Raw genomic sequence first — 13044 nt, 5'->3', positions numbered from 1 at the left:
ACTCCATTTCCCAGCTAAGGGATATTGTGTAACGAAAAGGCGCGTCGTTCAGAAACTGTCCGATTTGTTTGGAGTCACATGAGAACATGTTGGGGCAAGTACCACCGGTGGTGAAAATAAATACAAAATCCTTAAATATACTTTGAAGCTTCGGGCCCGCTGTAGTTGCCTGTAGTAATTTAGCTAATAAGATATCGCCTTGTTGGCCAATTGTGTGAAAGTCGCCAGAATGTTCACTTTTAAACGAGTTTTATGCGTCAGAGGCATCATTGTACCTCAAAGCACCTCCCTCCCCGTGAGCCACTTTTCTGCTTATCATTGTTTACGATCGTCAAAAAGACGCAGTCCGTACAGTTCAGTGGACACAGAGCGCTACTCTTCTCTCCTGAAGTCCGTCATGTCGACCAGGGTCAGTTCTCAAACTCCGGAGACCCTCCAAGCGGAAGATGACCAAATTTATGGACCTGTTGTCAAAGCTCAGACTCCTACGAGCGCAAAGACGAGGGTACCTAAAGTCCTTCATCCATTCTTAGACTGTCAAGAGCCTATAGAAACAGAAGAGCCAGAGTCAGGACCTCCAGCTCGGATTTTGTTAAACAGAGGGCAAGGCAGGTCTCTGGTACCGAGCGTGACCCGCATCCTTCAGCAGACCCTCTCCCCAGACCAGATCTTCTACCTGGAGAGGTGGAGGAAGAAGATGATTGCGGAGCTTGGAGAGGAAGGCTTCAAAGAATACAGCCAAAGTAAGATATGAAAGACTTGAATTATCTTAATGTGAATGTGGTGAGATCAAATGAAAATGTGACTCTGTCTTTTTGTTGTACTTAAAAACAGATTTATTTAGGCAAGGGAAGCTTTTCCATTCAGCCTTGGAGGATGTTCTTACTTCACATGCAACATGGAAAGATAGACGTCCTTCAGAGTATCCACCTGAGGTACAGGGATACATGCAGAGTGTCTCTGACATCCTGGAGGACATCCGAGCGGTGAGAGCTATAGAAAGCACCGTACAGCATGAAACATTGAACTACCTGGGAGTTGTGGATTGCGTTGCTCGCTACAGGTGAAAAAAACTGATTTCCAGACCTCTTTTCCACACCAGGCTTGAGTTATTTATCTTTTTTTAACTAATTTCCTTAACTTGACTCATTCAAACTTTTTCCTGCAGGGGTGTACTATGTGTTATTGACTGGAAAACTTCAGATAAACCCAAACCGTTCCTAAGCAACACGTACGATAACCCTCTTCAAGTGGCGGCCTATGCTGGGGCTTTGAACAGTGATTCCAACTACAAGTACCAGGTGATCTACTAAGATAAATGATGTGATTAGCTTGTATTTTTCACAAAGGTTGCACTGTTCAAAATATATCTTTGTGATAACTGTGTGCTGCTGATCTGTTCCTGCTGCAGGTTGAAAATGGACTCATTGTTGTGGCATACAAGGATGGCTCTCCTGCCCATGCTCACCAGCTCAACTCAGAGCTGATGTTGGAGTACTGGAAAACATGGCAGCTACGACTCGAAGAATTCACAGAACAAAGGTAAAGCAGTCAAGAGCAGGTTCTCATTTTACTACATTTTGTCACATTGTATATAAATTTTACAATATATGTATATGAATTAATTACAGTTACAAAAATCACAAATGCCACCAAAAGTTTAATTGAGTTTGTTCCTGGATGCTGGACGTTAAGCACTGAATTACATTCTTATGCTCATTTGTAGTGCAAATAATTTCATGTTTTTTCCTTCTTCATTTCAGATCCAGTGCAGAAAAGAGATAAGCTGTAGAGACAAAAAAATCAAGCATGTTCCAGAGCAATAAGAGGGCCAAAAAAAGAGCTATTAACCCATAAATCTAGCTACTATATTACTAATTTTGTTTTACTTCTACTCTGTCCCTCATTGAAATATTTGAAATTCATTTACTCTAAACCAGGCTTCCCTGTAAGAGGGATCTTCAGTGAAGCCCAGGTTTGCAAAGAGCCTGTAGGACACAGCGTTCTCCTCTTCTATGAAGCTGTAAACTGGGTAGCCCAGTGCATGATTCCTCTTGGCCAAGCTGCTGACCAGGATTTTGGCATAGCCTTTCCCTCTGTGCTCTGGCAGCGTGTAAAGCATTCCTATAGCGCATGATGCATAGGTCAGAATCCAGGATACAGGCTTTCCTTCAGCATCCAGCACGCAGCAGGAGGGGAAGTTTGCAATCATGTTGCGGATCAGCCCAACGGCCACATCGTCCTTTCCAAACTTCCACGTTTGGTTCACCAAGCCAATGTGCGATTCATCAAGAGAGCTTACTGAGATCCCTGAACTGACATGGAACAGAGCAAAGCCTGTATTATTATCAGGACGTAAAAGTTATGATTAAATATGTGTATGTGTAAATAATACCTGTCAACAGAAGGAAGCCTACCCACATCTTCCAGTGTCATCAAGTAACATTTTGCCACTCTTTTACAGGGTACACCGTTTGCTGATGCCACTGCTTTGAATATCTCAGTGTGGGAAACACTGGTTCCTTTAACACAAGTAATCAAAACCTTATATGTGTGAACCTGTTTTTGTCTTGAAAAAAAAAAAAGATTTATTAAAGATTAACTTCCAACATGAGAAGTACAAAGTTTAACCATAGATGTGTCCCAAATTTTTATGGGTTTTGTTTTTTGTAGTGCCATATCTTTCTATCACTAAATGACATACCATAACACTTTGAACACAATGAAAGACAATAACATTTTGAAAAATATAATTCCACTTTCAAGGTAGAAGTACATAAACACCAGGTGTTAGGATGACTTTTCACCGTCTGATGTAATTATTTAATTGAAAATCACTTGCAGTAATAGACTTCAGTGACCATATGCAGGGCTGCAGTGTGGGAGCCAGCGAATAAATAGTTTATTGAACTGATTCAGTAACAATGCAAACAATAAGAGAGCTTGTTGCCATTACCAACACAAAAGTACTTGGTCCAGTCAAAAACAGATGACTTGCTGAGGATTTCTTCTAGAACAGCAGCATCAGTTGCAAAAAGCAGTGTATCTTTGAAGAGGTCACTCTTCTGGAAGAAAAATAGACACGTGATCTGTATTGGCATTTAAACAATGTATTGTGTGCACCCAAGCCCCCCTGCACAGACAGTACCTGTTCAACGTGTGGTTTGCACATAATGACGCGGAACTGTGGCCACCTGTCCACTAAAACCCGGCGTACAGGGTCGGATCTGACTCTGTTTCTGAGCACCAGGAAACCGTAAACCTTAAATTAATTCAGTAGTTGGTTATTTGCAGTACATTCAACTCCTTGTAGAAATAAAAATATAACAGATTTAACCGTGCATACCTGCTGCGACATGGGTAAATATTTCTTCAGCTCGTTTTCCGCTGTTTTTAACTGATCTTCGGACAATTCAAAAGCCATTTTTCTCCACTCATGAAGAAATGAAGCGTACAGTTCGGTAAATCGCGGAAGTGCACGGAAGTCGGGGGTCTCCACGACGACGAAAACGTTAGCTGGGGTTGTTTCTAAAGGCTGAGGTTGTGATTCGCACTTTCGAGGCTTAAAGTTGAAGAGGAGGTACAAAAAACCCGCCCCCACATAGAAACTGTTGTTGATTAACTTTCAGATTTGTGACGTTTAAAGATATTTTGAATGTACACGACCGCTTTATTAGGTACACGAGTGATGTTCCACCATGACAGAAACTGGCCATTATTTAATTTTTTTTTTTACAATATTCACAGATTTTTAAACTTTTTTTTCAAGCACATGTAGCCTAAAATGCCACGTCCCTAGCCATCTATGTTTAACTTCAATTACCAATATAAGTTATATATAAAAAATAAACAAATAAAAAAATATAATATTCTACACCACCAACATCCAGTGAGCAGCAGCTATCTTGTTGATACCCGAGGTTAAAGGGGAATATCCAGCCTGCTTTGATCTGATTGGAAGAAAGAAATGATTCAAATAACTCATTACAGTCACAGTATGCAACATGCAACACATCAAACCTTGAAGTAGATGGGCAAAAAGACCCCACCGGCTGCCACATGTGACAGCTCAGAACAGGAACTAGGCCTGTCCACTGAGCAGTCTGGAGGTCACAGTGGAAACACCCACAGTGTACTTTTTGACTATGCTGAGGAGTTGAGCTTGTCTGTAGATTAACTATACAAGGATTAATTTTTAAACATGTTCAGTGGATCACAGAAATATTGCAACACTATCATTGCACGGTGGTTAGCACTGTTGCCGCACAGCAAGAAGGTCCTGAGTTCAATTCCACCATCAGGCTGGGGTTTTTCTGTGTGGAGTTTGCATGTTCTCCCCGTGTTTGCGTGGGTTCCCTCTGGGTACTCCGGCTTCCTCCCACCGTCCAAAGACATGCAACTTGTGGGGATAGGTTAATTGGATAATCCAAATTGCCACTAGGTGGGAGTGCGAATGGTTGTCTGTCCCTGTGTGTTGGCCCTGCGACAGACTGGCGACCTGTCCAAGGTGTACCCCGCATCTTGCCCTATGACAGCTGGAATAGGCTCCAGCGCCACCCGCAACCCTGAACAGGATAAGCGAATGGATGGATGGAATTTTTAAACATGTTCAGTGGATCACAGAAATATTGCAACGCTGTCGTTTAACTGTTAATAATTACACGTCAAATGGAACTCCATGAAATTTAGACAGCATGGCCTCATGAAACTCGAGGAACATCTGGGCTTCAAACAGATGTTCCAACATGTCTTTCATGTTGTTGGCTGATGTTTGCTACACACAGCTGAACAAAAAACACATAAAATTCAGTGTTGTTGAAAGGTTTTATGAAAACAGGGATTTTAAAACCTTTTTTTTTTCTTTACAGCTTTCTACAGATTGTGCCAGCTCTCCAGTTTGACCAGTTTAAGAAGCGTTTTAGCTTCTTCCTAGTTACACACTCTTTCCTCCCTTTACACCTCATTGCAAACAGACATTGAGGTGTGTGTTAGGTGGTCTGTGCTGTATGTGCGATAGTAACTCACTGTTCTCTGAGTGTGCTTTGGCTTCCTTCCATCAAAGGCTGATCATATTTTCAGCAGTGATGTGAGATTGGATCTAATTTCTCTGCTGAATTCTAAAATATTTGAACAATATTGTAAGCAAAAATAAAATAAAACGTTTAAGCCTGACCTCTATCAGTTATTCAGAATTTACCAGACATGTTATGTCAGTTTGGCATAGATGGATTTAATTGATCTCTGATTATGTCACACACCCCAGCAGGTCACCCCAGAAGCTCGACACGCAGGTTTCACGTTAGTACATTAGAAAAAAACACACAACACTTATTACTATATACAGTAGTGACCTAAGCCATCATTAGGTCACTACTGTAAAAAGATGCATAAAAATGGAGGCTGCCTGCTCCTGCTGATCTCCTCTCTGCACAATCACACAGAATGCCCTGCCCCATATAACCTGCAGCTGTAATGGATGCTTTCCAAAAATTAGAGGCTTTTTTAAAATAAATGAGACAGATGAGAATGGCCAGACTTCTTCAAGCTGATAGGAAGGTAACTCAATAACTACTCATTACATCCAAGCATCCTGCACCGCAAACCTTGAAGCAGATGGGCTTGTGCGGCACAAGACCACACCAGGTGTCACTCCTGTCAGCTGAGAACAGGAAACTGATTTGATGCTATCCTTTCAATGTTCCAGCATTTTACTGGCAAGGCATACCTAAAAAGAAAAAAAAGATTACAGAAAAAAAAAGTGAGTGTATTTCACAATTATTTCTGGGGAAAAAAAATCCTGGTATAAAATGTAATACTGCTCACCCAATACAGGAGCTTGAAGAATGTCTGAAACACTTTCTCGGCAATATGAAACTTTTATTTTGAATTATTTAACCAGAAAATGGGACGTTAAACAATGGGTGTGCTGACAATTTTACAGTAATTCAAGTAAGAAAGAGAACATATTTCTGTAAAGTATGAATAAATTACAGCAAGATATGAAGCACTTTGGAGAGCCACATTTACTATTAATCTCAGTGGTGTTTAAAATAAAGGGATCGGCTCATATGAAGGAACAGGCAACCACAACAATGGACGACTTCTTGCACAGCAGAGGAGTAGGGGAAGTTGCTGACACATCTCCGTGTATGTGTGAGAAAAGGGACACAAAAGACACATTGAGGGCAACAGTGGCATGACATTCGTGACTGAAGGCTGAATAAGCTTAAATTTATTGTGGTTCTTGTTCATACTGAGACATAGCAGGCTTTTAGTGGGGAATCAATTAGCTGTATCAGACTGTTTTGTTAATCCGTACAATAGCGGTCTACAATCAGTTTTTTAAATCGTTTATCTCTTTTATTTAATCTTTTGGCTCCTGTGGTGTTTGATTGTAAGCACTTGTAGTGGCGAATTCCTTTTGTTTGACCAAACAAACATCCAACAATTAAAAATCTACAAGCCACCGCTGCACTGAGGTAACATTTTGTACGCAGACAAAATAAGTCCACCGTCCAAAACTTTGAAAGTTGCTTTTTATGTTTCTTTGGTTTTTTAATGCAGTTTGGCAAGCAAAAACAAGATCCATTTTTGTTGCTTATTGCTGCTTCTCCTGCTCTAGTAAAAAAACACAAAACCATAGGCCCACCCCAGTGCATGCTGGTCCTATACCAGTGCCTTTATTTATAGAAAATGGCCCTACGGTTCTTCCTGGCTGACTTAACAAGATAAACAACAAAACAAAACAATGAAGCAAGTATTAACCTACAAATAAAACTTGTGAATAACCCAAAAATATAAGTAAACCAACAACAAACTCTAACAAATTTCAAAATAATAAAAATAAAGAACAAATAGCTCCAACACCACTCATTACCAGAGGCAAACATATTATTGCACCACCTTATTGAATTTGGTGACATTGCTTTGGCCTACACAGCTGAATCCTGCCCTCTTTAACTGCCAAAGAAAATAAGTTTCTTCCACGTTATTAGTCTTTTCATAACATAATTAACCTTTTCAGGTTAAACTGCGATGGCAATGATGGCAATCAAGGAAATGTAAATAGTTATTTAAAGCACATGAAACTCCCTGTGGACTCTGCTGTGACCGAGATAAATATCTCTTCTGCTCAGTTTCAGATATGATATGATCAAATATGATCTTTCGACAGTTCCAAAGACATTTGTGCGCTCATGTAAATCAAAGACGGAGTGTGTGAAAATCTGGAAATCGCGGAAGTCATGTGAAGTGTACGTAAACGCTAAGTGGACTTTTCCTCCAGGCTGAGGTTGTCGTGATTCGCACTTTCAAGACATTTAATTGAAGAGAACGTACGAAAGTACTAAACTGTCCCGATTTTTAGAAGCATATTAGCTTCAGTTTGAAATGTTTGTACTTAATTATAATGTTAGTTGTTTTTTTATGATTCAGAGCTGATTTAGCCAGATAAATGCAAAGGGTTGTGTCAGGAACCCAGGAAGAAAGTCTTTATGCAGATCGGGATAATTCCACAACAGAGTGGCCAAAGCTCAGATTGAGGTTAATGATCCGGTGTGGTGACCCCCTTAAACTGTTGTGCAGGTAATGTGATTGATTTGATTGTTTCTTAGCAAAACGTTATCAATGGTGGAGATTGATTCTACTTAGAGAAGATTACTTTTGGAGTTGATCCAGGAAGTTGTGGAAAGGTTTTTTACTATTCTGAAATAGGGGAAAATTGGACATTTCACACCATATTATGACAAATATATCAAAATGAAATTTGGAGAAGTTAGCTTGAAAATAACGCTACTTACAGGTGCCCTTTCTGACCCGAAAGCAAGCCCCAAGGAATTAGTGTCTTCTCCAAGAAATCACATACTCACTCAGACCCAGATGTGGATCCTACTGGATCCAGACACTCAGAGCATGCATGCAATTATCATCCTTATCTGTGGTACGCAGTCTGGGACTGCTACGTTTGTATTATTTTGTCAATCAATGCCTACTTCACTTACTCTTTGATTTTTACAGTCCAAGTTTAATGCAATTTTTCCAGGAGATTTACTGTACACTTAGAGCCCATACAGTCAAAACAGATAACAGACCAGAAGTGAAAGTGATCACACTTTTTATAAACGAGAGAAATGTTCCTGGGCAATAAGAGGGCCAAATAAAGAGCTATTAACCCAAAATTCTGGCTATCGTCTTTATTCCAACTATTTTCTAAAAGACTGAGTTCACCTTGTGGCTTTAACGTATGAATAGAAAAAGCTGTAGCATTTTTTTTTTTTACTTTTATTCTGTGCTTCATGGAAATATTTGAAATTCATTGATTACAAACCAGGCTTCCCTGTAAGAGGGATCTTCAGTGAAGCCCAGGTTTGCAAAGAGCCTGTAGGACACAGCGTTCTCCTCTTCTATGAAGCTGTAAACTGGGTAGCCCAGTGCATGATTCCTCTTGGCCAAGCTGCTGACCAGGATTTTGGCATAGCCTTTCCCTCTGTGCTCTGGCAGCGTGTAAAGCATTCCTATAGCGCATGATGCATAGGTCAGAATCCAGGATACAGGCTTTCCTTCAGCATCCAGCACGCAGCAGGAGGGGAAGTTTGCAATCATGTTGCGGATCAGCTCAATGGCCACATCGACCTTTCCAAACTTCCAAGTTTGGTTCACCAAGCCAATGTGCGATTCATCAAGAGAGCTTACTGAGATCCCTGAACTGACATGGAACAGAGCAAAGTTATGTTTTATTATCAGGACGTAAAAGTTATGATTAATTATGCGTATGTGTAAATAATACCTGTCAACAGAAGGAAGCCTGCTCACATCTTCCAGTGTCATCAAGTAACATTTTGCCACTCTTTTACAGGGTACACCATTTGCTGATGCCACTGCTTTGAATATCTCAGTGTGGGAAACACTGGTTCCTTTAACACAAGTAATCAAAACCTTAAATGTGTGAACCTGTTTTTGTCTTGAAAACATGATTTATTAAAGATTAACTTGCTCCCAACATGAGAAGTGCAAAGTTTAACCAAAGATGTGTCCCAACTTTTTTTGTTTTGCAGTGCCATATCTTTCTATCACTAACACACTGATATACTATAACACTCACAGCACTTTGAACACAGTACATAAACACTAGGCATTAGGATGACTTTTCATTGCTTGGTCTAATTATTTAATGGAAAAATCACTTGCAGTAATAGACTTCAGTGGCCATATGCAGGGCTGCAGTGTGGGAGCCAGCGAATAAATAGTTTATTGAACTGATTCAGTAACAATGCAAACAATAAGAGAGCTTGTTGCCATTACCAACACAAAAGTACTTGGTCCAGTCAAAAACAGATGACTTGCTGAGGATTTCCTCTAGAACAGCAGCATCAGTTGCAAAAAGCAGTGCATCTTTGAAGAGGTCACTCTTCTGGAAGAAAAATAGACACGTGATCTGTATTGGCATTTAAACAATGTATTGACTATGTGCACGTTAGCATATGCTACTTCCGGTGCGGAAACTCCTGTGGGGAGCTTTGTTTCCGGCGTCCTATTTGCGCCCTGTTTACGGTCCAAAACAAGTTAAGCAAATGAATGAATCAAACGGCGATTTACATTTCTATAGATGTCTTGGGCATTTACCCAATATATCTGTAAATGATGTTCATTGACTTGTCGATATTTTTTCCCTGCGCCTCAGAGCAAAAGAGAAAAGGGATTCAAATGTTATATTTCTCAGCTGTCCCTCGTTTATCGCGGGTGTTATGTTCTAAAAATAACCAGCGATAGGTGAAATCAAGTAGCCAATTTTATTTTTTGACGGTGCAAAATGTTTCGTGGACATACAGTACTGCACTTCAGAGTCACACTGCTAGCGATCGATGCAGCGATTCTGTACTGTACAGGAGAGACGTCACGGAGGAGATCGTCTGCAGCGATCAGGACGCAGGACACAATGTGATGTAAAAAAAGCATGCAAACTTGCACTAAAAAATCCGCAAAACAGCGAGGTGAAAGGTGAACCGCATTATAGTGAGGGACCGCTGTAATTTTGAAGGTAAGTCACAACATACCCTTTGTAAATACTAATGTATAGAAACCGTTACCAGCAATCATTCATTTTTTGTGTGGCTTTTTTTCACGGTTTGTTAACATGCTGTGTAGGTGTGTACTTGACTAGCTGATATCGACATAACGGGAAACATCTGGTTTGACTATTCTTCACCTGTAGTTTGAATGCTGAACATTTGCCTGTTTAAATCATAAGAACTGTCACTATACATAGATGTGCTTCTGAATGTGGACGACGTGTCTTCTGCATGCAGTAATGCAGTTCTGCTTGTGTTGAGTGATGTAAACAACTGATCGATCTAAACTCTTTAAACGTCAAAATTGATCATTAGATTTTTTTATGACACAACAGTGGTGAGTGTTCCCACCTTCTGCTCTTTGTAACTTAACGCGATCTTTCCGTTTTCGATGTTTGGACATGATTTTGGAGTATATCTTCGCAGTAGTGATTGACCGCAAAGTAAAGCTACCGGAAATGTACAACCCCACATCCGGTCTCAAACCAGGAAGTTAGCATTTTCTCGTGCACAGGGTCATGTATTGTGTGCACGCAAGCCCCCCCTGCACAGACAGTACCTGTTCACCGTGTGGTTTGCACATAATGACGCGGAACTGTGGCCACCTGTCCACTAAAACCCGTACAGGGTCGGATCTGACTCTGCTTCTGAGCACCAGGAAACCGTAAACCTTAAATTAATTCAGTAGTTGGTTATTTGCAGTACATTCAGCTCCTTGTAGAAATAAAAATATAACAGATTTAACCGTGCATACCTGCTGCGACATGGGTAAATATTTCTTCAGCTCGTTTCCCGCTGTTTTTAATTGATCTTCGGACAATTCAAAAGCCATTTTTCTCCACAGAAATGAAGCATACAGTTCGGTAAATCACGGAAGTCGGGGGTCTCCACGACGACGGAAACGTTAGCTGGGGTTGTTTCTAAAGGCTGAGGTTGTGATTCGCACTTTCGAGGCTTAAAGTTGAAGAGGAGGTACAAAAAACCCGCCCCCACGAATAGCTCACATAGTAAATGATGTTGATTAACTTTCAGATTTGTGAAGTTTAGAGATTTGGTGCCACCATGTAAGTCCCCATGACAAAAACTGTCCATCATTTATTTTTTTCAATTTGACAATAATAATTACAGATTTTTTAAAAACTTTTTTTTAAGCAAATGTAGCCTAAAATGCCATGTCCATAGCTATCTAGTTTTTTCTTGAGTTACCAATATAAGTTATATATTACAATTAATATATGAATAAATAAAATAAATAAATATAATATTCTATACAATTTTTAAATGTTTAAAAGTATTTTAAATCTGTCGTGTTGTTGAATTGCCTGAGCCCCCCCCTAATTCCTTTCGATTGGTTCCCCTCGTTGGTCATAGTCATACAACTTACAGCGAGTTTTTTTGTTTTTTGGAGACAAAAATCATCTACCAGAACAATTTTTGTTTTCATCAAAACAAAAATTTCATGTTTTACAATATTTCACAAATGCGTTAAAGGAAACATGTCCACTCTGTTACCCATATTTACCGTATAAAAACAGTATAAACTGATATTTTTTTTGTAATTTTGATCATTTGGTTGATAAACATGTTAAAACATTTTTTTCTGGTCTTCATGTGCTCGAAAAAAGAAAACATCCAGTGAGCAGCAGCTCTCTTGTTGATACCCGAGGTTAAAGGGGAATATCCAGAATGCTTTGATCTGATTGGAAGACAAAAATGATTCAAATAACTCATTACAGTCACTTTATACAACATGCAACACATCAAACCTTGAAGTAGATGGGCAAAAAGACCCCACCGGCTGCCACATGTGACAGCTCAGAACAGGAACTAGGCCTGTCCACTGAGCAGTCTGGAGGTCACAGTGGAAACACCCACAGTGTACTTTTTGACTATGCTGAGGAGTTGAGCTTGTCTGTAGATTAACTATAGAAGGATTAATTTTTAAACATGTTCAATGGATCACAGAAATATTGCAACACTGTCATTTAACTGTTAATAATTACACGTCAAATGGAACTCCATGAAATTTAGACAGCATGGCCTCTCGAAACTCGAGGAACATCTGGGCTTCAAACAGATGTTCCAACATGTATTTCATGTTGTTGGCTGATGTTTGCTACACACAGCTGAACTAAAAACACATAAAATTCAGTGTTGTTGAAAGGTTTTATGAAAACAGGGATTTAAAAAAATAATTTTTTCTTTACAGCTTTCTACAGATTGTGCCAGCTCTCCAGTTTGACCAGTTTAAGAAGCGTTTTAGCTTCATCCTCGTTACACACTCTTTCCTCCCTTTACACCTCATTGCAAACAGACATTGAGCTGTGTGTTAGGTGGTCTGTGCTGTATGTGCGATAGTAACTCACTGTTCTCTGAGTGTGCTTTGGCTTCCTTCCATCAAAGGCTGATCATATTTTCAGCAGTGATTTGAGATTGGATCTAATTTCTCTGCTGAATTCTAAAATATTTGAACAATATTGTAAGCAAAAATAAAATTAAACATTTAAGCCTGACCTCTATCAGTTATTCAGAATTTACCAGACATGTTATGTCAGTTTAGCTTAGATGGATTTAATTGATCTCTGATTATGTCACACACCCCAGCAGGTCACCCCAGAAGCTCGACACACAGGTTTCACGTTAGTACATTAGAAAACACACACAACACTTATTACTATATACAGTAGTGACCTAAGCCATCATTCGGTCACTACTGTAAAAAGATGCATAAAAATGGAGGCTGGTCTCCTATCCTGAGGAGGTGAGGAGGTCAGACTCCTGCTGATCTCCTCTCTGCACAATCACACAGAATGCCCTGCCCCATATAACCTGCAGCTGTAATGGATGCTTTCCAAAAATTAGAGGCTTTTTTAAAATAAATGAGACCGATGAGAATGGCCAGACTTCTTCAAGCTGATAGGAAGGTAACTCAATAACTACTCATTACATCCAAGCATCCTGCACCGCAAACCTTGAA

At 39.9% G+C, this 13044-nt stretch overlaps 3 protein-coding genes across 6 annotated transcripts; 1 reads left to right on the top strand and 2 right to left on the bottom strand.

The window, feature by feature from the left end:
* Positions 1 to 45: 45 nt before the first annotated feature.
* mgme1 (mitochondrial genome maintenance exonuclease 1) lies at positions 46 to 2635 on the top strand. The gene is made up of 5 exons (XM_084948862.1): positions 46 to 743; positions 835 to 1063; positions 1169 to 1301; positions 1412 to 1542; positions 1764 to 2635. The coding sequence occupies exons 1-5, from the start codon at positions 230 to 232 to the stop codon at positions 1783 to 1785; spliced, it is 1029 nt and encodes a 342-aa protein (XP_084804988.1). The 5' UTR covers positions 46 to 229; the 3' UTR covers positions 1786 to 2635.
* On the bottom strand, positions 1544 to 3564 carry LOC146374721 (glycine N-acyltransferase-like). Of its 2 annotated transcripts, none has more exons than XM_084948864.1 (5): positions 3347 to 3564; positions 3149 to 3262; positions 2957 to 3062; positions 2396 to 2522; positions 1544 to 2315 (listed from the first exon to the last, which is right to left on the bottom strand). In XM_084948864.1, the coding sequence occupies exons 1-5, from the start codon at positions 3422 to 3424 to the stop codon at positions 1904 to 1906; spliced, it is 837 nt and encodes a 278-aa protein (XP_084804990.1). In that variant the 5' UTR covers positions 3425 to 3564; the 3' UTR covers positions 1544 to 1903. The 2 variants fall into 2 exon arrangements, with proteins under 2 accessions (XP_084804990.1, XP_084804989.1); XM_084948863.1 differs by having other exon boundaries at positions 2957 to 3065; positions 3347 to 3562.
* Positions 3565 to 5878: 2314 nt separating this feature from the next.
* On the bottom strand, positions 5879 to 11019 carry LOC146374720 (glycine N-acyltransferase-like). 3 transcript variants are annotated; one of them, XM_084949151.1, is made up of 5 exons: positions 10822 to 11019; positions 10627 to 10737; positions 9301 to 9406; positions 8786 to 8912; positions 5881 to 8704 (listed from the first exon to the last, which is right to left on the bottom strand). In XM_084949151.1, exons 1-5 carry the CDS (start codon positions 10897 to 10899, stop codon positions 8293 to 8295), a joined length of 834 nt encoding a protein of 277 aa, XP_084805277.1. In that variant the 5' UTR covers positions 10900 to 11019; the 3' UTR covers positions 5881 to 8292. The 3 variants fall into 3 exon arrangements, with proteins under 3 accessions (XP_084805278.1, XP_084805277.1, XP_084805276.1); XM_084949150.1 differs by having other exon boundaries at positions 5882 to 8704; positions 9301 to 9409; positions 10822 to 11018; XM_084949152.1 differs by lacking the exon at positions 10627 to 10737 and having other exon boundaries at positions 5879 to 8704; positions 9301 to 9409.
* Between the last annotated feature and the right edge of the window lie 2025 nt (positions 11020 to 13044).

The sequence above is a fragment of the Perissodus microlepis genome, chromosome 13 (genome assembly GCF_051167445.1).
Source record: "Perissodus microlepis isolate ML-2025 ecotype Zambia chromosome 13, ASM5116744v1, whole genome shotgun sequence".
Classification (NCBI taxonomy): Eukaryota; Metazoa; Chordata; class Actinopteri; order Cichliformes; family Cichlidae; genus Perissodus; species Perissodus microlepis.
This window is presented reverse-complemented; position numbering and strand designations above follow the sequence as displayed.